This window comes from Rattus norvegicus, chromosome 3 (genome assembly GCF_021556685.1).
Source record: "Rattus norvegicus strain SHRSP/BbbUtx chromosome 3, alternate assembly SHRSP_T2T, whole genome shotgun sequence".
NCBI lineage: Eukaryota > Metazoa > Chordata > Mammalia > Rodentia > Muridae > Rattus > Rattus norvegicus.
Genome location: NC_141536.1, coordinates 101,962,024 through 101,986,747, shown reverse-complemented (window position 1 = coordinate 101,986,747; position 24,724 = coordinate 101,962,024). Strand labels below are relative to the sequence as shown.

Genomic DNA, 24,724 nt, shown 5'->3' with positions numbered 1-24,724 from the left:
TTTCTCAAACAATTTAAAATGGAACTACTGTTTGTCCCAGCTCTTCTACTCTGGGGCCTAAACCCAGAAACCCCAGACCCTACCATAGAGATTTCTGAACCCTATGTTTATTTCTGCCTTACTCACTATAGCAAGGAAAACGAACCAACCTAGTCGCCCATCAACAATTGAATGATAACGAAATCTTAGGATATACTGTTACCATTTACTGTTATTTATTCTGACATCAAAATGGTGGAAACTAATGTCAGAATTAAGAAAATCAGAACTATTTTAAAGGGCTGTTAGTCTAGAATAATAAAGCTAAAATTTAAATATTCTCAGGAAACTATGCTGTTGGCTTAACACTCAAGATTTTCTTCAAAAACATAAAGCCCCCGTTAAAGCATGGTATTTGTATACAATGATTATCTCCATACATGCTTATTTGATGAAGGTCTTTTTCAAATATCTAAAAGGGCTAACACAACAGACATAAGGCAAAAGACCACACTGGATTTTCAAACTCATCTGTTACCAGCTTGCTGTATCTGAATAAGAAATAAACAAAAATTGGTTTGAAAACTTGCCGCATGTACCCGTAGGGCACATGTATACATGAACAAATGTCTCCATAAAAGATGTGCGCTTACTCAAAGTGATCGTAGCCAAATCCACTCAGTGACAGTGTCTTCATCTGATACTCCCCATGCGTGCACATCTAAATGGACACCCGTGCCATATTCTTCATACGTGCCACAGAGAGCACTTAAAAACTCATTAGAAAATACACTACGAGTCTTAAGTAACAGTCTTAAAACAGTACAGAAAGGCAGCTTAATGATCTAATTTATTCCTAATAATTATAGCAATTAATAGGTGCTGCGATACCCTCTAGTGGGGCAGGCAGGTCGTACCTCTGGTAATAACTTTCAATCGCTTCTGGAGTGTGATGTTTGGCATGTGTTCTCTTAATATGTTTCTGAAACAAAACACAAAAACACATCTTTATGTTGTGTCACAGATCAGAGTCAAGAACAGCAAAGACATATTTCCTCATCCCAGTGGCAACATACTGGGCAAATGGGTAATGGCTTGGGGATTTGGGTGGTGGCAGGATTTCTGTTCCGGCTACTACATGTATGCATTTTAATTTCCTGCTCGGCTGGGATGTCTGCAGACTGTACCACAAGTACAGTCTATATGTAAAAGCCACCAGGGTCATAGTAATTGAATCTAAATAAGTTTGCTTAGGGCTGCAGAGGGCAGAGGAAAACTTGTCCCCTCTTCCAACCTTTGTATTAATTTTCCCTCAATTCAATTCCATCTAAGTCCTCTGCGCTTGGGCTTTACAACCCAATTGCCATATTTAACCAGGAAGAACATTGCTTAAAAACAACTTATTTGAAAACTACAAAAAGTAATTCCATAGAGACTTGCCACTTGACTGACACCTGTCATCTCATGATAAATGACTCCATTTTCTGCCTCTCTTGCCTTCTGCCACTCCAGCAGTGGTCATTTATCATCATCTCTGTCAGCAGTGGGAAGCAGCACTGACAGTGCAAGTCAGCAAACATTTAGCACATGGAGCCACGCAACACGGGGAAATTATTATTGTCAGAATAATAATGCTTTAGCATAATTTATTACAGGTCCACCAAATAAGCAAAGGCTAGATGTTATTAGACAGATGGATGGGTAGGCTTGGCAGGCCTCCACTGAGACGCAGGCGCTGCTTGATGTGGAAAGGAGAACATCCTCCAACCCAATCAGAGAGCTGGCAGTTCAATTACAAAGAAATAAAGGGACATTCATCATTCAATTAGGCACCTGTCAACCCTCACAAAGGAGAAAACTTCTAACCTGGTACTCCTGGGAGAAGATGCTCAGCAGAGTGGCCTGCGATTGACTGGAACAAATAAAAGAAGGACAAAGTTAATTACTGGAGTGCACAGCAAAGAAATAAAAGAGAAAGGACCTTCAAAGGTAGGCCCGCTGCCCTGTAATCCAACAGAACACGAAAACAAGTGTGGAGAAGTTGTTCCAGATGAGAACCTCACACAAAGGCTTCCTGCCATGAGGTCAAGGAGAGAGGAAGAGCGGATGGGGAGGAAGAGCTGGTCCTGATGCAGGAAGCATATCACTTGGATTCTCCGCAACCTCAGGATGACTGTATCGGATCCGCAGTATAAAATGGGGTTTTATACTACAAAAGGCCACAAGAAAAAGGTTTCTTGCCACAAACAAGTGAGTTACTCCTAGAAAGAGTAAGGAGCACATTCACAGACGGACAGCGTTCCCAGACGGACAGCGTTCCCAGGTTTATCTTGTTGGCTATCCCAGATTCCTGGAGGGGAAACACTGGCGTTAACAAGATACAGCACAGAGGCTAATGGAACGTTCTTACCTACTGGCAAGCTCTGAAAAGAGGAGGGAGGCATCAGGAAGTGGCAGTCTACAGAGGGCCCCACTCTCAGTTACACTTACCTTTACCCAGGATGTCACAGCACCAAACACTAGGGATACCTTCTTTCCAAACAGGGAGTTTGCATCTGTAACTGTCTCCTTTAGAGATGGGATGGTCCTCTAAAATATCATCAGCATCCACTACTACCCTCTGACTAGCCTTGGTGTATACATCCACCTTATCCTATCTTGATAATAACTACCTTTGATATAGTCCTCTAGTAAATGCAAACTGAAGAGACTGGGATTTACATAATTTGATGTTCAGAGTATGCCAGCACTCTGCGAACATTAATATTTTTATTTATGAATGAGCCCACCCAAGCATGTCACCAGTTCAGAGAATTTGAAATAAAAATGATCCCATGTTTGTTCGCTCAGAGTCATTGCCGGCAGCTTCTGGAAACCATCATGGGGGTTGGCTTCTGATCCTCCCCACCAGGACCAAATTATATGAGAAGGTTTTAAAGAAAAAAGAAAACCCATAGGGCCAGCAAGATAATTCTGAGAGTAAAGGTGCTGACAACCTGAGTTTAATCCCTAGGACTCACACTGTCTGACCTCTACATGTGTGCCATGGCATGCATGCACCCATGCATGTTTATACATACATATTCAACACAAATACATACAAGAATAATTGTAATATAATCCCAGCACTCTGGAAACTGAGGCAAGAGGATTGCTACAAGTTTCAGGTCTACATAGCAAGTACCTACCCAGCCTGGGCTTTAGAGTGAAACTCTATCATAAGAGAGGTGGGGAACAGAGGGAGAAAGAGACAGACAGACAGACAGACAGACAGACAGACAGACAGACAGACAAACTGGGACCATCTTGGGAGTTGGGAGAGATGTGTAGATGGTCACCAAGGAAAGTGCATATATAAATTAAAGAACTACTTCAGTATGTCAAAAAGTACCAAGAAATGACCAAGGACAATTATAAATTTATTAGTCAATTTTCTCAATTTCCTTTTAAAATTAGAAACTATCTTTTTAAAAAACTCTCTCTCTCTTCCTCTCTAATTCTCTCTCTAACTCTCTCTCTCTCTCTCTCTCTCTCTCTCTCTCAGTGTGTGTGTGTGTGTGTGTGTGTGTAACTGGCTTGTCAGAATGTAAAATGCAAATTGCATACCTTGGTAGGGTTATTGACATAAGCTTCTGAACAGATGCCAAAATGAAGGTCCAATCTGAGTAAACCACTCTAAAAAAGGAAAGTGCCTCATATTTACCCATGAGTAAGAGACCTCTCCTCACAGTACAAACCAGACTGATGTTATTAGCCATTTAGCAGTACACAGAAGACCTACTTCTAGGTTTCTAAGAGTATGATAGAAGTATTTGTTGGAAAGACAAAAGGTGCCAGAGCTGTGAGTTTGAGGCCAGCCTGGTGTAGAGGGGGTTTCAGGATGCTAGGGCTACACAGGAAATACTGTCATGGGAAAAGAAAAGAGAAAAAAAAGGACAAACCGTTCCAAGTGAGTCTGGTCAGGACTTGGGAGCACTGTAGGGTGAGACCATGTGTTTAAGTAGAGAAGGTCTTTAAACTTCTTAGTTCAGTGGCATGGGTATGAGACTAAGGGAGCAACCCAGTTTCTCTGTGAGAAAGAAGCTAAAGGAATCCCACCCACAAACCCTGGTGAAAACAAAACAAACAACAACCAGAACACAACTCGTGTTACAAGGAAGCCTGGCTCTAAGAACGCTTTGGTTTTGTCCAACAAACGTGGCTTAGGAAAAATGAGGGATACCCTAAAAAATTTGCATGTCAACCCTCTATTCTAGTTGTGTCCATCTGGCAAGGAAGACAGAACCTGACCAAGTGCAAATGAGAAAAGCCAGAAAGGAAGCCTTGGCGCGATCTTGGGCACTGACCTAGGGTCTTCTTCCTCAACCCTCCCCAGTGTGCTGATGCTGACAAGAGGTCCTGGAGGTAAAGTCTGGGCAGGCACACATGCCACAGTCTCAGAAAGGGACAGGAAGGCGGGGAGGTTCCGGAATCGCTGTAGGCCAGAAGAAGAGCAGTAGTTTCTGGACTGCATTACTAGAGGGCAGTGACTATATGTCCTCCCGCAGCCTTGGCTGTGGAGTCTCCACCCAGAAGACGTCTCAAAGTTAGAGTAAGTTTCTTCACACGCAGTTTCCTGCATGTAATTCACACCATGGCAAGAGTAAAGTCCAGTTGGTTTAGTGTCCAGTTCTGAGAGGTTAACTCACTACCCTACATCCTCACCCGCCATTTGTCTTATTTCAAGGATGAAGAAATGCAGGAAGAAACATTAATTCAAAATATACAATTAGGCATTCAGATAAGGTAGTGAATAAAAACCACATCTAATTCCAGGACCTAAATTCTTAATCCCCATGTACTGGTGCCTTCCTGACAGTTCCTTAGAAAATGGTTCTGCCAGTCATGCATGCTAACACCTCTGCCCAGGCATCTGTGAGGTTATATTACATTACAGACCACCTTGAGAGGTAGAACATGCTGCTTTCCTGATAGAAACTGAAGCACAGAAGTCAAATGCTTTCACCAAATTAAATGGGTTTAGCTAATATTCCATTCTTTAAAAATCAAATTGCAGTTTTCCTTTAATTAGTTGCATAAAATATTATTTTCTTTTTGTGTTGAAAGGCAAAGGAACTCCTGATGGCAGGAAACAGTCCAAGGTAAGAGGACTGGTAGGCACTTCCCATTAACCTCCTTACAGATATTTTTTAACTACAGCTACTGCATGGGCTGATTCTGAGCTAGTACACGTCTTGTACTGAAAAGTTATTTTCATTTCATAACTTAGCATCTCACGTATAAATGCTGAAAATACTTTCTAAGGTGCTAATCTTATAAAACAATGCTTAATGAAGAGTTTCCCACTTATAAAAAATACACATTCTGTGTAAAATCTAGATCCCACTGCAGCCAATCATCTAGTCTGCACCCGTGTAAAGAATATGGATTTGTGTGTCTCTACACAAATGAAGGATCTAAAAATTGAGTGGTAAAACATATTTTTGTAATATTCTCTCATAAAAGATAGCGGTATCTATCTATTCCACTAACGTTACTCTTTCTAAATTACTGTGAACAGAACAAAGAAGTACCACGTGGAACAGACTGCAGTAAAACAAATTAATACTTTGTAAAAGACGAAAGAAAACCAAGTAACCACTTAGGTCAATACCTAAAAGACCCACATGCAATGGTTTTCCTTTCCAGCTAAGAAATGGTGATCCTTCTGATCTTCCTTTGAATCCTTTTAGCCCACCATGACAAGTATGTGCTCTAGAAGCTGGGATTGCTAACTTGGTAGTTGGGAGGCATTACAAGAAATGTCTTGTGCGATATGCATTTTTGTCGGGTCACCTAGCTGCTCATCTTACACACCTGTGAAAGTGACCCATCCACATTAAACAAGGGTGCAGCTCACTGCTCGCAGTTCCCATTTACTCTTGTGTCTTTATGGTCCCATCCCAAAGCTTGAGCTGCCCATAAGTGCTCCTGCAATCTCGGCTGGTCTCTAAACTCTGTCCAACGGTCCCATAATGCTATCAAAAGTCATGCCTGGGACATGATTGGACTATAGCTGACCAAAGAGTAACTGAATTACAATTTAAGGATTTTAAAGGTAGCCTCCCAAAAATGTTGTCTTCAAAGATTAACATTTTTTAACATGTAAACATCTAGAAAATAGGGAATAATGAAGGAACATGCAAAATTGAGCAGTAATAATGGCAAACTCAATAATCAGGAGAAACTCAAGCTGTTAGCTATTAGATTTAAAGAGACCTGAATTGAGCTACTGTACAGAACCCTAAGAAACTACACAATGCAGCACAATTGTGTCGGTCTCACGGCAGAGCGTTTATCTTCAAATAAGGAAGGACAGACTGCTAGGATACTTAATACTTTCTAAAGACAGAACGTGGAGAAGTTACACTAGCAGATTGTCAATATGAACAAATTTTAAAAAATGTTTTTACCATGTTACAGAATTTCATCTACATTTTATAGGAACTACACAAAGTATTACCATTTACTTTTCATGGACATCTCTGGATGCAGTACAAGAAAGGTGAGGCTGGTAGCAGTCAGCTTAAGCATGGCTACCGCACATGAAGGGGAAGAGGGAGAAATAGCAGGTGTCGATCATACCTACAATAGACTATCTTTTTAATCTAGTGGGGAAGGTAATGCCGAGAGTGTTAAAATGCTTCCTTTCTATGAACATAGCAGTGCCTAAGCAAACAGGGAGAGGAAGAGTCTCCTTATGAATCTCTAGACATTTATATCTCAAAACACATTTCATAAAGAAACTAAATAGGTAAACACAGGAAATAACTGAGGAGCCATTAGATTTTAAATTGATCTCCAGAATTCTCTCTGCTCTAAAGCCTCCTATTCCAAATGTTCCAATTAATTACAGTCTTAGTATCTATACCTCTTACCTTCCTAATTAAATTTAAGTATTAACTTTTCAGAACAAGCCATAACATAAATCAGAAGAGAATAGAAGCCTGGGTGACGGGTACTTAATTATGCCAGGCAGTCCAGACTCCTGGTCATTTGTCTCCTAAGAAACTCTGATAGCTTAACAAATTATATAAATAATAAATTAATGGGAAATGTTTACCAAACATCTTTTTAAATTTCATTTTTAACAGGTTAAACTACTCTATGAGATGTTTTGAATTAAATGTGTAGTCATTTTATTATGAACAAAAAGGTTAACACAACAGTGAGATCTGATGGTGGCCCTTACGTGACGATATTTGTACTATATTATTTCCCTTATCAAATAAGATTAAATTTTCTTCAGTTCTTTCTCTCCTCTGGCTATTCCTCACCTCCTTCCTTTAAAACTTAATGTCTCTCTCAGTCTCTCCCTCGCCCTCTTCCCTCACCCCCACTATTGTTGGAACCATAGGGAACATGGCTACGTCTGGCTGTTTACCACTTCTTTCCCATCAAGACATCTTTGCTCTAACAGGCCTTTGGTTCCATAAATCCCCTTAAGCCTCTACCTCATCTACCTCACGGCCTGACTTCTGTTCCACCCTCAGTGGACACAAACGTCATAGACTCCTTATCACTAAATCTCAAAGCCATCTGCTTCCTTACTTTTGAGTAGCTCCGACCAAAACACCTAAGGAAACAACCTAAGGAGGAAGTGATTTAGGCTAAGCCTCTGAAGGTTTGCTTTGTGGTTGCTTGGTCCCTGTGCTTTCTGCACAGAACAAGAGATCACAAGGTACACGTAGAAAGAAGCAGCAGCAGAGAGGAGAAGGGGCTGGAGACTAGGCATAACCTACTGAGCTCCTGCCTCCAGCAAGGTCCCATCTCCTGAGGTTTCCAAACCTTCTAAAGTAGTCACCAGAAAGGGACCGAGTGTTTAACAAATGAGCTCAGAGGCAATGTTCCATAAGTTAAAGCTCAACACAATATTCTCCTACCAAACCTCTCTAACACTTGCTCCGTTGACTGCCTCTTTGCTGAAGCTGTCTTACTTCCTCTGGAATCTGATTTAGCCTTCCATCCACTTTGCTTTCATTGGATCTTTGCTTCTTTCCTGGGTTTTCCTGAGAGTTCTCTTCCGTCATTTCCCCCTCTCACACAACTCGTTAGTCTAGCTAAAAGTGCATCTTGCTGTGCTCCCAACGACTGCTTCCATGGCTCCCATATAAATACACACAGCAATGTATGGAAGTGGGGGTGTTGGTTAAAGCAATCCTGATCGTAATTGTAGTTACTGATACAGATTTTCTCCCATTTGGTCACAGATATCTCTCAATCAAATCAACTATCCACTTCTTTTCCCACAACCATGCTTTCAATCCCTACTTCCTTGATATTTTCATCTCATAAATGTAGAGACATGAGCTAAGAATGCATTGGTCATGCCTTTCCCCCAGGCTGAGACATCTCACCATTTCTTGTTGACTCCATTATATACATATACACATACACATACATATACATATACATGCGTGTTTCGTGTCTGCCTACTCTTTTACATGACTGAGTAGCTTGCCAATTCAGTTCCCTTTTTTCCCATACACAGAGCTTCTGGCACAGTCTCTAATACCACCAATGTTCTTCAGAGACATTTCGCTTATATTACTCTATGTTTCAAAACCCCTTGTCTGTTGCCTCTAGGGTGATTCTCCATCTTTCAAGTGGTTACATTTCTGCTGGCCTTCCCTCTAACAACTCTCTCTGGCTTTCAAACTCCTGCGCAGCTGAGATGCCACACTCTCTAAATGACCAATGGAGTCCACAACACTCATCCCTCTTTGACTTCCTTAGAAAACTTCTACCCTAAGGTACCGGCAGGAATGCAGGAGGCTCTTCCATAACGTGCTGTCACTCCTAACTCCAGCCTCCTCTGGATAGAAGGGAGGACATTTTCAGATTAAAGTCAACCTTTTCCCTTTACAAAAAGACAGAAGCTAAAGACTTCAGAGGTGAAATAATTTGGTCAAGGGCACATGAAGAATTCTTTTACATTAGCCGAGTCAAAGAAAACCTAAGTTGCATTACATGTGGAACTTAACGGAATAGTACTTCATGCTGTCATCTTAGATAGGAATATGGGAATGTGATGAAATTTCAGTACAGTTCAATGATGTCAGTAATCATAATGTACATATGCCAATGCAATTAACTTGGAAATGCAAATAAGGAAGAAGACAATAGAACATAACTTGTAACAACAACTTGTAACAACAACTGTCCCCAAACCCCAAGTTTGCCTTTGTCACCATCAAAAGCAACTCTTTCTTGATGACTAAATCCTCTTCTCATAGCTCTGACTAGAGCTTTCAGCTGGCACTGTACTGCAGGTTCTCAACTCGTGTGACAAACAGCTACATATTCAAATTGATATGTCAGGATTTGTAGGCCTTTATATATTGAGTATGATTATAGATTTTATGGGGAAATAATTTTGCGCCTTGGAAAAGTATGGTTTTTATCATACAACTGTCATTCAATGGTTTATGGTTTTATTTAAAAAAAATCCTTCCCTACGGTATAAATCAGTGAAAGAATGGACTCTTTCCTGGCAAATTTGTTATATTAGTCTATTGTATAGGAAAAAAGAACTCATACTGTAAGTCATAAAGAGTCACATTGTGTGAAAATAGATATTTATACTGGAATGAGGAAAAACATAGCCAGTGAACTTCTACTTTGCTACCCATTCATATTTAGTGAAAATATATAGGGGGGAAAAGCACACAGACTTAATTTCAGGATGGGCAAAGAGCTTGAATAGACACATCTCCCAGGAGACACGGAGAGTAGTTCATTAGGGAATGTGAACTAGTCCCACTGTAAAGGATTAACCCACAGTGGCTGGACTGACTACAATAAAAAGCCACACATTAACAAATGTTGGCAAGGATGTAGGGAAACAAGAACTTTCATATACAGGTAGCAGGCTGAAAACGGTGCAGATTTTTTTTGAAAACCTTGTTGGCCTTTGAGTTGATCCCTAGAATCCACAAAGGAAAGAAACAACTCCTGAAAATAAATGATGTCTATGTGCCACAGCACTCATGCATACACAACCTTCCACACACACAAATAATAATAACAATAATAATAATATAAATTAAAAATCATTAAACACAAAATTACAATATGGCCCTGCAATAGTACCCTTTGAGATATCAAGAACTGAACCTGTGTCCTTCCCAACCCCATCCACAGTGTTTAAAGCTGCACTGTCCGTAATAGACACAGGTAGCAACAACACACAGGCCATCACACAGATGGGTAACTAAGATGTAGTATAACCATATATAAGACTATCCTGATAGAAAATTAAGCAATGATCTCTATTCAAACACAAAGAAACCTCTTAAACACTATACTGTTGGACAAATAAACAAAAAACTTCTGATCGCAAAGGCCGGGCAAGATACTACTGGATTCATTTACATGAACTGTCCAGGAACCAAAAGTGCATAAGTAGTTGCCAGAGCTGTGTGCAGGAGACAGAGGGCATTTACTAATGCCTGTGATGTTTCTTTTCAGAAAGAAAATGCTCTAAAATTAGGTCGTGGTAAGGGCTACTTGACTACAGGAATATACTACAAACTACTGAATTAATCATGTACTGTTTTAGAATGGTGAAGCTTGTAGTATGTATTCAAGAAAGTCAAAATTAAAAATGAGTAAAAGATAAAACCTATTTTTTCCTCTATGGCAGTTCCAATAATATGAATTGCCTCCATCTCCCAGTATAAACACACAATTGTAACATGATCTCACAATTGTGCAAGTCAATATTTTTCTAGGGTATATATAATTTTTCCTTGACTTAAGAATGGTTTTAGTTCTTAATATTACCTTCATCAATTTCTGATGCATACCTTATGCACTCCACAAATACTCACTAAACAGAAAGGAGCATCAGAAGCTGCTGTGTTAGCACTGGAGTACTGTGCAGTACTGATAAAATTACTGATTTTAATACTGATGGTTTGTGTGCTTTTGAAGCCAAGTCTCTCTATGTAGCCCAGAGTGGCCTTGACCTCACTTACCTGCTGCCTCACACACTGCCCTCACTTAGTCCCAGGTTTAACTACAGTTTGTCAGAAAATGGTGCCTGGGTGCTAATACTGACAGCAGTCACACTGGAATTGGTCCTTCTGAGTTTTGTTCTAGGCAAGAACCAGAGTCATTAAATTGTTTGTTATGATTTCCTGGAAATAAAATAATTCTGACCACAGGTTGAGAAAATAGAAAATAGCTTCCACCATCCAGCACTGATTGTATAGTACCACTTTCTCTACAACAACATAACACCTCACAGATAAAATACCACAATAATATCACTCAGAAACCATAGAATCCCCCAGGTTACCTTATTTTTCTAATGTAAGAATAAACCACATATTTAATAAAAAAACAACTAGATATTCATCTGAATCAGAACAGTTAAATGCACATATATGGATATATATAAAATAAGAAATTTGTCCAATTCACAATCCTAATTCAAATACTGAGTTGTTTGTTCTTTCGGTTTGCTCATGTGTTTGAGGTGGGATCTCATGTAAACCAGGTCTTGAACACACCATGACGAGGGTGACATTCAACTCCTAATCTTCCTGCCCCTAGTTCTTAAATGCAGGGGTCACGGGTGTGTAACACCGTGCTCCTTTGTGCCGTGCTTGGGATTGAGGTATGGAACTTTGAGCATATTAGGCAAGCACTCTACTGACTGAACTACACCCATAACCGGCAAGTACTGTTTTTTTTTTTCTTTTAAGGGACTGTCTGCCTTGAACTAGGCAGTCACAGGAAATGACCCCAGCATGTCTGATGACGTATAACGCCCCTACTCCCCCTACTCCCTCAACTCCTTCGCACAGCTGCAAACTGACTCTTGAGTTTAGTTCAGGAGATTTTTATCATGGAGGCTTAATGTTAAGTAAAACAGAGTCGATCTTGTTCTTAACATGAATTTAGCTTGAGAAAGGTATTTTTGCAAAGGATAGGTTTAAAACACAAAGTAGGGTACTAAAGAACAGGTTTTTAACTTTTATTAGAGACAAGAATCACGTCTCTAGTAATGTTCAGCAAATTCAGCAGGTAACTCACGTTATGAATGTCATTTAGGAGACCAGTGTCTCCATCTAGCCAACAATACCATGTTTATACTGCATAGCATCCTTTTACCTTCCCTTAGGCAGAAGCCTTCAATCTTACCATTAAAGGCCTTGTTAGTGTTTTAGACATTACCAATACCATTCAGTGCTAACAGAAGAGACTTCCCATAGACCACAACTAGTTTTCCAAACACAGCTGCTTTTAGAAAGCCCTCAAATGATTTCATTTACTTGCTCAGAATTTTTGTTTACACGTGTGTGTGTGTATGTGTGTGTGTGTATGTGTATGTGCATATATCATGTTAAGTGTTTGCATAAATACATATATGAAATCAAACCCAGGGCCTTCTGGTGAGAAGTCAGCCTGTTACCACCGAACTATACTTCCAGTCCTTCAGTTTTAATCTTATATAAAAGCAAAAAACAAAGACAAAACATATAAACAAACAAAATTCCACAGTCAAACACTGGTTTCTTTTGGCTGCCTTGAAAAATGAACACAAACTTAACAGAAATTTATTCTTATAATTCAGGGGGCCAAAAGTCTAAAATTAATAACACTAGCTCAAAAACTGATTTTTTAGATAAGAATCCACTCCCTGTCTCATTTAGCCGCTGGTGACTACAGGCATTCCTTAACGATTGATTGTGTCAAGATAATTTTCACGAGAAAGATCAGATCTCTCTGTTCCAGCGACACACTGTCTTCTATATGTGGGGTGGAAAACCTCCCTCTGTCTTCCATTTCCAAGGACACATTCACTCCATATAGGGCCCGCCTTATATAATCACTCAGGATACTTTCCTTTCTCACTAAAACCCTTACGTTAATGTAACCCTTGAGTTACATTAGTAAAGACCCCTAAATCTCTATGACGTTTATAGGTCCCATAGTTTAAAACCTCACATGTTTAAGGGAAATGGTTTTTAGCCTGCCATTATCTACCCCCTGATCCAGAGATTCACATCTGTCCCACATACAAAATATATTCACCCCAGCCCAATGTCCCACAAAATCTCAACTCATTATACCATTAACTCAACATCTGTCAAGTTCCAAACTCCTCAAATCTTATCTTAAGTGTGACGTGACTCTGAGCACAATCCAGTCTGACATACTCCTAGCTTTCACAGCCCCTTACACAATTGTGAAACACTGTAATACACTGAAAGCAGGACAGACATCCATAGGGAAAGAATAAGCAAACTTATGCCTTCACACAAAGACTAGTACCCTGCAATAATGCATACAACTATATGGGTGAGTCTCAAATGTACAGCGGTAATTAGAAGAAGTCAGACTCAAAAGGCTAACTTGGCAGGATTCAATTTTTATGGTATTCTGGTGTGGGGAGAGACACACATCAGAAAACAGACCAAGAGTTCCTAGGCGCTAGGGATAGGGGAACAGAAAAGGACAAAAAGTGATTTTAGGGACTATTTTGGCTCAATGGTATCTGATTTAAAATGCATAGTTATGATTTTTGCATGGATAAGAATAATTGTAAACAGAAAAGAAGAATGTTAAAAACCCATGGCAACATTTGCATAAAAAATGCAACAGGACTCTAGTCATGACCACAGATGATCCCAAAGAATCAACCCACAGGCTACCCTCAACTCACCCTAAAGGATTAACAGAAGCTGTGGACAGAACATTCCCATGCTGCAGCCGTTGTCCCTAGTATAAAGTAAAGGCACCTTCAGACGTGGTCCTTGGAAGATAAGCAGACTTTAATGAAGTCACAAGGTAGGAATCAAGATGGAATGGTGGCTAAATAAGAAAACAAAACAAAACAAGGAGTGGCTTCAGGCATACTCACTGAAGAGGCTATGGAGAAGAGAGCTATGCACACACCTTGAGGAGGGCCCTCATCACAACTGAACCATCCTCACACCCAAACCTCAGATCCCAGCCTCTGAACTTGTAAGAAACCAAGTTTCTATGATTTCAATTACTCAGTCTAATGGATTTCACTACAGTAGGCAAAGAAGACTATGATAAGGCTATGATAAGCCTTACACAATAGGCCACACTGTGAGGATGGGTGATTAATCACTGCCTCTGCCAATATTTTCAGCTGGCTAATTAATTCTTGAAGTTTTGGAGCTGAACTAGGCTGCCTCTTAAGTTTAACTCTGAATGTACATCCAGAGGACCGATTTGAGCCACCACCTCTTTGTTACCTGCAATGGGTTTTATGAACCCAACTGCTTCTATTCTATGTTGTCTCATTTTCATCTGATTTCTAGTAGACCCAAGGTTTTCTTACACTTCAAATATCTTAAGTGTACCTTTCCACTCAACAGAACTCCATTAACAAAATTCTTCAAGAATTGCAGTCATTGTGTCCACTCTGTTCTCATAAGGGAAAGGACCTAATTGGTTGTGCCTACAACATTGCCAATCCATTTGTAAAAACGTTTCTTTCCAACCTTTTCACAGAATAACTTCAAAGTAGCTTAAAGCTGCTGTACTGGCTGGCTTTATTTCAACTTGACACAAGCTAGATTCATGAGAGAGGAAGGAGCCTCAGTTGAGAAAACTCCTCCATGAGATCTAGCTATAAAGGCATTTTCTTAATTAGTGACCAATAGGGAAGAGTACAACCCATTTTGGATGGTATCACCCCTGGGCTGGTGGTCCCGGGTTCTATAAGAAAGCAGTCTGAACAAGCCATGAGGAGCAAGCCAGTAAGCAGCACCCCTCCATGGCCTCTGCATCAGCTCCTGCCTCCAGGTTCCTGTTGTGCTTGAGTTTCCATCCTGCCTTCTGTTGGTGAAGGACAGCAAGGTGGAAGTGTAAACTGACTAAATCCTTTCCTCCCCAGCGTGCCTTTGGTCATTATATTTTGTTGCAGCACTAGAAACCCTAAGATGACCACTTACGTTTTTCCTGTTTCTTTTTGTGTAAAGTATGTATATTTCTCTCTTAATCTGTCTAAATTTAATAGATTACAGAGACATCATATAAAACTGATAAATATGAATGGTCTGTTTTCATAATTGTTATAATTTATTAAATACATAGATATAACCAGTATCATCTTGACTATTTTCATCTTAAACTTTGTTTTAACATAACAGTTAATAACAGTCTTATAATATTTCTTTTAGACTCTCTTCCAAATCCAACCAAATTTACCATGTTCTTGCTTTTCATTGAACAAGGAAATACAGCAATTAACATAAAAGCGCCTTTAAGAATTTGCAGGGTTTCTAAAGCCTCCACACCACTATTAGGAAGTCAGGCAAAGTATCTGAAACCTCAATGGGTACCCTGTTTACCTTGAAAGAAGTGCAGATTTTCAATCTTCTTGAAAAACATCCCCATGACACAGACTATAATTATTCTACAACCATGCATGTTAATAATAAATGCTGGCAACGGTAAAACAACAAATGGAATGTCTTCAGCTGCATTAAGGCTTTCCCTTACGAAACAAACAGTTAAATCACACCACAGGCCTTTTATTCTCGATTCACAACCAGGTCTTCTTGGCAGGTGCTCACAGCTCTTACAGTGGCTTCAGTAGATCCGTTTTAACAATGTTGGAAATGCTTTCCCTCCTTCCCATGTGTCTTCGGGACACCAGAGGATAAGCAGATGTAGAGTTCAGTCTACGCAAACATACTTTGCTCAATGTTAACTTTGTTAGACCATTCCTGTAAGTTGACTTTTCCCCATTTCTGTTGAATTCCAATAAAAGCTGTCTGTCTGCTCAGGAACTATATATTGCCATGATGCTTATTATAATGGAATATGGTAGCATGGAGAGAGTTCATTAGCAACCTGGCTCTGTTTCACTTAGCCATTGCTGTGATGATAAAAGTAGTGCCATTATTTAAGAAACTGAGGAGTCCAGTATTTGATCCAAATGGGCACAGCCAACATGTAAACAAGCAGCTTGGCTCGAGCTCTGAGCTTAATCAGTGCCTGGAATGACAGATCACTTTCCACAGCCAGTGCACCAATACATCACAGGACTGCAGTTGCAAAGGAGCCCTTAAACCTCCTCAACCCAGTTCCAGGAGGAGTATTTACTGAGAATAGAAAGCTTGTGATAGTTCCTAAAGGAGCAGAGCACAGGTTTCAGAGACTTCCTTATCCAAACACCAGGTCACATGAATGCTCCCGTCAGATTCCAGATCCAGCAGCCTCCAGAGTCCTGACCAGAGTTCTAAGCCTTCCCCAACGACTACCACTTACAACTCCTCACCCCAAATGTAACTACACACAAAGACATTTCGCCATTCAAATTCACCATGTGAAAGAGGACGGCAGCTCAGAGAACTATTGAAACATGTATAAGGATCCTCAGAACTAGAAAAATATAGAATACGAAAAAAAAAGTTCTACCTGGCAGGTCTCTATTTATCTCCAGTAAAGATAACACACAACTATTTGATGTAAACAAATGTAGTTTGGGTTATAATTTGAACTAGAAAAACCAAAAAGTTACTTTGACACTATAGTTTTAAGTAATAAACAAGAACTCACACTCATGACTTCAAGATCTAAAGAAGATACAACCATTTTGTTTTTTTTAAAGATTCAAATCCAACCAGAAAGCCATTGGTTGGTTATCTCTATAACATTCATGCCAGTATTGCATCCTAGGCATATTTTGCCCCACTGGTCATTATGGTAGTTCACACAGTCACAGCTGGACAGGACTGCTGATGACCCCTTCCACCACCAGCACCCTTGCATAGCGCCTTTCAGCAGGAGGAAGCTTCCTAGTCAGTCCTGACTACATTTCTCCATATCCTGTGACAAATGTGTGTGGTATCTTCAGCAACAGGGTCTTACCATTAACATCTAATGGGCGTTAATCTGGCCATTAATCCATGGTTGAGCTCACAGGCCCCAAGGGTGAACCTGCTACTATTATTTTGCTAAACAGACACAGTGTCAAGCTGCCTCCAAATTCCTATCTTATACCCAGAGATTAGTGCAGCTCTCAAGCCTCATCAAACAAGTTTCTTTGTCCAGTGGGTAGTAGCCAATTCACAAGTCAAAATGCAAAGGATGAGATTATGGAATGTTCAGCCACACATGGGACACCTCTATCACACCCACTTCCTAACTGGCTCACAGGCCATCACAGAGAAAGGGACAGAAAGGCCGTGAGAGGCAGAGGTCAAGAGGAGCACTAATTAGATAAATATTCCAGTGCTCCACGGCAATTCTATTTACAGTCAACTCTCTGGTATTTCTTCTGTTTGGTTGGTTGTTGGTTTGCTGATTTGGTTTGGTGCTTGGCTGTTGCCAGTTTGTTACTTTAAGAGAGGCCTTATGCATCCCAGAATGGGCTTCAGTTCCCTGAATATGGACTATGACTGTGATCCTTCTGCCTCTACCCTGGAGGGCCGTGATGGCAAGCATGAGCGACCTCCCTTGGTTTTTCCCTTATCTTTTTCAATGAGCAAAAACGTGCAAACGTGTTCTAGCTCTTACTGAAGGAAGGTGTCATTGCTAAGAAACTGTCCCTGTGGTTCTTCCTAGGACACAAACTTCTGCCCTCGGTGTGTTGCTGTGAACACCGTCTCCTGGACCCCATCCCAGCATGCCTGTGAAACAGCTGCTTTGTTTTTTCGCAGTCTACTACAGAGCACGTAGAGAACAAAGGCGGAGATGGGTTTACAGGCAGGTCTAATGACCTGCCCTCCTCCATCAGTCCACTCCATTCTACTGAGGAAAACTGGGCTCCCTCTCCCTTCACCCATATTTAACACTAAAAAATTGTAAGAAAACATAATTTGAATGTCAACTCTTTCCACCAGGGAACATATAAGGAAGTCAATTCTTAGTGTAAACACAATCATAAAAGATTAAAAGCAAGTGACACAATGATGGAAGAAATAGGCAATGGACTTTCTCAAGTTTTCTCAGGTTTTATACACATATAATATTAAGCCCTTTTATTAACATTTCAATGGACTATGGCAACTGAAAATAGAAAAAGTATCTTCACCCCAAGGCTAATTTATGGCCTCTCTAAATATAGCACAACAAAGGATGTAACTTCATCATGAATTCTTAGACCAAATAATTCTATTAAAGTCCTTGAAACATAAAACAAAACCTTGAATTTCTTTGATCAGCCAATCAAAGTTTTCCCTTTTACATCAAGTATTACCCTTCCTACAGTTTCAAAGACATAACATGAATCTGACCTTCTAGAAAAGATTACAAAAGTAGTAATTTTTCAGAAATAAAACCAATAAATTATAATTCTATATACTTTATATTCGTATAGCAATGTTGGGTATAGAATACCCAACACATGAATAGTCCTACAAGCAGGTTAGAAAATGAAGACAGACACTGCTAACAGCACACGACCAAGGTCTCAGACCGGGGTGTGTACAACTCAATGCTGGGACTCCAGGTTCTTTGGCTTGCTCCTTATAGGTCACCTTGTGCTGCGTCCTACACTGACAGTGAGGTACACATTGTCATCTGTGAAGTGAAGGAGCTCATGCTCCTCTCCTGGATTCTCTACATTGGTGTTTCCCTACACTGATAGTTTCTCTAGAGTCTTCACTGAAAACTCAAATGTTCTCAGCATTTCCTTTAGAATAAAAATACAAAAGATAACTGAGAATTCCCCAAATGACAGCATTAAGCTGGAAGTATATGTCAATTACGCAATGACCCGGAAAGAAATTATGCAATGACCCGGAAAGAAAGCCAGAGGAAGAACAACCCCTTCCCTGCAAACAGAAAATTTCTGAAATATTCTAGAATGTATATTCAAGGGATTCAAGGATCTTTTCTTCAGACGTTGAGATAAGAGAGAATAAGAATGTGCAGCTGAGCCAGCTATTCCAGAAGGGTTTGGTGTAAGACTTCACCAGGACTAGGGACATGGCTGAGTGAGAAAAGACTCTTGCCCGGCCACCTGAGTCCAATCCCTGGGACTCACATGGTGAAGGGAGAGAACCAACTCCTGTGTTATAGTTGTCCTGACACATGTTATGCAAAACTGTCTGTGTGTGTGCATTCAGGCAAGTGCATATATACATAAATACAAACAAATACACATCACACAATATAGTAAAGTAAAAGAAAAACTTTAAAATAATGAATTTATAAAACCCTTCAGACTTAGGAATTTAAGGAGGCCCCTTATGTCTGGGGCTGAATTTCAATTTCGAACTATTTTTTTTCTTCATCTGTTTTTCCATTAGATACCTGTTCCTTAAAGCAAACTTTTTACTTTCCATCTGCCTTGCTCAAGATTAATGCGCACAGTAATGACTTACTAAAGAATTATCTTCCTCCTCTCTTTAACATTTATATGGCCTCAAAATAAACACACATCTATTTTATGGGAAAACAAAGAAGACTTTGCACTCCAAATCAGGAAATAAGCACTCATGAAGACCTCATGTGAGTACACAGTAGAAGCCACCACTACAGAGAAGGCTCGGCTTTAGAACTCAGATGACAATTTGATTTTAAGCTTTGCAAGCATAACACAGTTTGCTGCCATAAAACTTTTAAGGCCCAAAAGTGTTGGCCAAACCAAAAGTAGGGGGAGGAAAACCTAATATAAGGTAGCCCTCATTGGCACTTGAGAAAATAACAATATCACAAAGTTCATAAAAATCAACTACCTTTTTAAGAAAAGATATCAGAAATTGACAAAAAAGATTTTGTAGGTAAAAAGATGCTTATGGCCAGACTATGACCACAGATGCTCTGAAAGGGGCACTGTGATCTCACCCCTCTGTATCAAAGTTACTTACTTCACCCAAATCAAAATCTCTGTGAACAGTTTCCAGAGAGGTATAAGGGAGCCAACGAAAGCCAGCCACATCTGACTCTTAACTCAGTCAGAAATGCAAAGCCAGGAAAGAGACCTGAGGTGCTGAGCAAAGTGCTAACCTCCCAGAAAGGCTGTAGATGTCACCAGCCATCAGTTTCAGTGAGACACATGCTTTGAAACAGCTTAGGAGGTAGTGGGAACCTGGGTGTGTCCAGCCACACTCTGATCTACAACACAGATTCAGTCTGCTGAAACGCAGCATATTCCCCTCAGTAACCCAACAAATGTTTATGTGCTGGAAAACAGAGCCATGTACATGTGTGCGTCTGTGCCTTCCCAGGAGTTGTATCTTCCAACACTGCTATGGGGTGAGGGTGTGGACTTTCTGCCAGCATATGCAAGGGCCCGAGTTCAATCCTCAGAAACGAGAAAAATTGAGAGAGCATCACATCTGCTAAGTACCAAACACAGCATGCCAGAACTAAGGGACTGCAGTCCGTCTGTGTCAGTACAGACTGTGGCTGCTGTGTTCTGTGAGAACAGATTCTCCCACTAGAGCTGTATAAGCATTTCCAAGGAGTGATAAGAAAGCTCCACCACCCTGCCCCCCAGCCAACAAATCCTGCTATCCTCATAGCAAGTTCTTTAAAATGTGAAGGGGTCTTGCTACATGGTGGGAAGCTGATGATGTGAGGAGCAAACATCTACAAGAAAGAGCAAGAAGCATCTTGACTCTTATAACCTTGGCCTTGAATTCAGTCTAAAACTTCTATACATTTTTAGTGGCATGTGAGAACAGATGATGCTGTAACAGGAGAAAATGGCAACATTTAAAATTCATAGTAGCACAAAACCATTACTTTTCCCTCTGGGCCCTTTGAACTTTAATAATGTCTGACCTGGTTGGCCAATAAGTTCTAAAAGCAGACAGAAGAAAATTGCCAATATTAGGTACTGCTGGAATGATTTCTCATTTAGAAAGGCGTTACAAGTCCTCTTAAGAACAGGTCACCAGTTTTGCGGCCATTTAATTTCTTGAGGGAGTGGCCATAAAAAGACAGATATCTCTGCCTAATGTAAAATAAACACCTAACTAAAATCTAGACTGCATATGTACTGACGATCCCTACACGTAAAGTAGAGGCAAGCACACACACCGCCCCCTAGAGTTACATGTGCATCAATCCCAATCAAATACTGAGTGTGGTTTAAAAAAAAACTTATTGTGAAAGAAAGCTATTCCTTTCTTCCCTAAAGTAACCAGCACAAAAGCCAGTATCTTGTTAGGAGACGAATAGCTAACTCTAGGCAGGTAAAGGGCTTAAAGAACCATACACTCATACTGTTCACATTACGTAGTAAAAAGGATTCACAAAAGCACAATTTCAGAGTCTACCTTCTTAAGTCACTCAAAAGAAGTAAAATGACAGAAGGGCAAGCAGTTAGATGCTTCTTCACAGCACAATTCCAAGTGGCTGTTCATGTGCCTCTTATTTTCATTACGCATCTTTCAACAAGCAGTTAGTTATACTTGTATCCCAAGGCTGTTGTCACCTGCTTCATCTTCAATGCAAAGACCTGCTTTCCGACTGAAAGTTTCCCACATTACCTAATGCTTGTGAACTGTTTCTTAGAAGTAATTAGAAACTACACAGCAACATAGCTTAGTCTTTGAGTCAACTGAAGGACCCTTCTCAGAAGAGTCACATTTCCAAATGGAGTCAGAAGTTAGGTGAAGAAGTTTCCACTTCATTTATTTAACTTGTTCCCAGAGTCTGTAGAAAGCTTCCTTTTGGAGGTCTGGGAGGATGCCAGCCTCCAGATTGGCAGAGCACCACCATGGCACGAAAGCCTTCTGGAAAGTTTTTGCCTATTGCTTGTGATCTCCACTGTATCTTCAAATAAAAGGAGGAAAGCATTCTTCACAGACAAATGAAAACTCCAAGAGAGGAAGCAACTTGCCCAGACCCATGGCATGAACACTGTAGTAAAACAGAGGCAAGGGCCAGACCTCCTGGTCTTTCTGAATCCCTAGACGTGTGGCCTGGAACAGGGATAGGACTCTACCCAATGCTCTCCTTGTAGAGTCCATTCACAAACACATGTGACAACTCACACTTTTCAAACAATGGAACTCAGTTCAGGTTTCCTTTGAGTTTATGACTCTGGTTCAGTACAAGTTCAATTATTTTTCAAGATCATGTTTTTTTGATCTGTATGTCTTTAATTATAGCAATTTACTAACAACTCATATCAAAACATCACTTAGTTTAGGTGACATGATCAAGATATATTTATATGCATAATTTTAAAAGATAAAATAAAATACTAAAACATCTAACTTTTTATTTTTTATTCAAGAAATTGCTTCTCAAGTATTTTTAAATATTTAACATATTGTCTAAAACAAAAAACAATATATAAAAACATGCTAAATAATAAAAACTTTAGTCAGGCAGGGGTGGTGCATGCCTTTAATCCCAGCACTCAGGAGGCAGATGCAGGCAGATCTCTCAGGTCTAGGCTAGTTTGGTCTACATAAGGAGTTAGAAGCCAGCCAGGAGTACACAGTAAGACTCAAAAATAAAAGTAAAAATTAAAAACAAATACATTACCTACAAATAAAATAAAATAAAAAGAATGAAGGAAGACCAATTAATCTGAAAGAAGTTGGTTGTGATCCTTTGGCCCATTTTTTGTCCAGAGAAAGGAAGATCCAGATGCAATGTACTCCCACTCGCATTGGGTCCCATGAAGTAAGACACGTCATGGCACATACAACACTGAAAACCTTTTTAACAACACATACTCTTCAGTGAACTTGCTATTCTCCGTAGCTAACTTTAAATGCTGTAAAATTACATTGTTGTATTCTCCTGTGAGGTACAGTATTAATTTTCCTGCAGGTTTTATTTCCCTGAGATGTCAGCTCTAGACTGAATACTCTCCTGGCCATAGTTTCTAGCCATCTGAGTACTGACAGACAGTGAACAATGGAGACAGCAGAAGACCTTTCCAGCTCACTGCCAATGATACCAAGCGCAAATGCATCTGGTGCTCAGGACTTTCCACTGACACGTAGCATTTTATCCAACATACATTTTATACAGCCTTGAGAATCAGAACCAAGAACCACCTGCTGTCACTAAGATCACAAACTAACCCAGGAACTGCTACCAAAACAGCAGTGGAGAGTTAAGAAATCAACCCCTGCTTTGAAACCAAACTCTAAAGTCTGACTTCCAACCTGCTTCAGTTAATCCCTAGACGATAGCAACTTTACTTACAGTAAATTAACCACCCCCCTAATTGCACAAAAAGGCCTCAGTGGTAATTGATGGGAACACAACTAAACATGACTATGCCCTTTGGGAGGACAAAATCTACATTATACCCCAGAGCTTAAGCAAAGCATGACTCCTATAAACAGATTTTAACCCAATAGAAAAGAACTGGAAATGATATTTCAGTGCGTGTTAGGAAAGTCCACTGTGAAACAAAATCATGCTCAGGTGTATACAAAGACACCAAGAAGGGGAATTAAATTACCAGAGACAGGTCTCACCCAGAAGTGGCCTCTTCACTATAATCCTAAATGGCCATTTTCAACCAAGCAATGGAAAGAAATTTCAGTTAAGCGCAGTAGTCCTGGTGTTACCCCTAAGGCCCCTTGGTGCCTGAAATCCACCCTTCTTCATGTGAGCACCTGTACCATTTATTCCTCATTCAGCAGCAACATGTTCTAGTCAGCCCAGGGACTTGCAGGAAGGGCCCAAATTTCATTTCTCTACTCTCATACACTTCAGAGTGGTCAAATCTATGCAAACACAGAAGTCACATGCTCAATTATCATCTAAATCGAAAAGCAATGTGTGTACCTTTTCATAGGAAACAACCAAAATTGGCTGGATCCTCACAAGTACACATACCAGGACAACAAATAAACAGATAAATCCAACCCAGAAACTACACTGAAACTGCTATATCTAAAATCATGTAAGTGGGAACGAAAACACCCAAGCCCACAGAAGGTACAATTATAAATAAATAAAATATATGTATAATACACTATGTATTTTATATACAAAAGACATATAACAGTGTCCATCTGTGCATGCTTTGGGAAAATCAGCATCAAGGTTATCTACAGTGACCTCATGTCTGAGGAAAGAAAAGAGGCTGCCGGAATTGTGGAACTGGGTTAGATAACAGTCAAAAAGAAAGAAAAAGCAAAACCAAAACACCTCACCCTGCTTGTCTGTAAGCAAGTTAATGAAGCCAGGGATAAGCTGTGGTCAAATTCCCACTTCTACAATCAAGTCTTATCACAGGAGCCCTGGAAAGGGAGTGCATCTGTCATATGTTAATGACTTCAAACCAATGGCTGAACTTCTAGGTGTGCATGAAAACTTGAGAGCACTTCACAACTCCTTGTGGGTATAATTAGCCTGTTGCAATTGTTGGCAATTCTCATCCTGGGACTTTAAAAGGTCACTCTGCTCTCTAAGATACCAAATTTGGAGTCACTCTCCCTTCTGGTCAGATTAAGCACACCCTACAATTAGTATCCTCCCTCCCCTCACCCCCTGCACCTGTTGCAAAGCCTCTTTCTTCAGTGATGAAAAGGGGGCCAGCCAACAACATTCTAAATTCTTGAGGGATTACTCGCGAGGCCTTGGAAAGCAGGCACTGAACAAGTACGATGTCAGCTGCTGAGGTGATTGGTGCTGGTCACACAGACCACAGACAGAAGCCACAGTGTCTTCATGGGCAAGCTCTGCAAACTGGGCCACTAACTCTTCAATCTCATAAGCAGTCAGCGTGCAATGCTGTTATTAACGAAGCTAAGTTCTTCAGGATCTAGCTGATTTGCTACAA

At 40.2% G+C, this 24,724-nt stretch overlaps 1 protein-coding gene across 5 annotated transcripts in view; it reads right to left on the bottom strand.

Annotated features, from left to right (window-relative positions):
* Positions 1-24,724, bottom strand: part of Cdin1 (CDAN1 interacting nuclease 1) — a 205,067-nt gene that overhangs the window by 156,302 nt on the left and 24,041 nt on the right. For all 5 annotated transcript variants that reach the window (NM_001399491.1, NM_001399492.1, XM_087653840.1 and 2 more), the window contains 2 exon segments: positions 897-961; positions 1,846-1,891. In NM_001399491.1, the coding sequence (NP_001386420.1) occupies positions 897-961; positions 1,846-1,891 (111 nt within the window).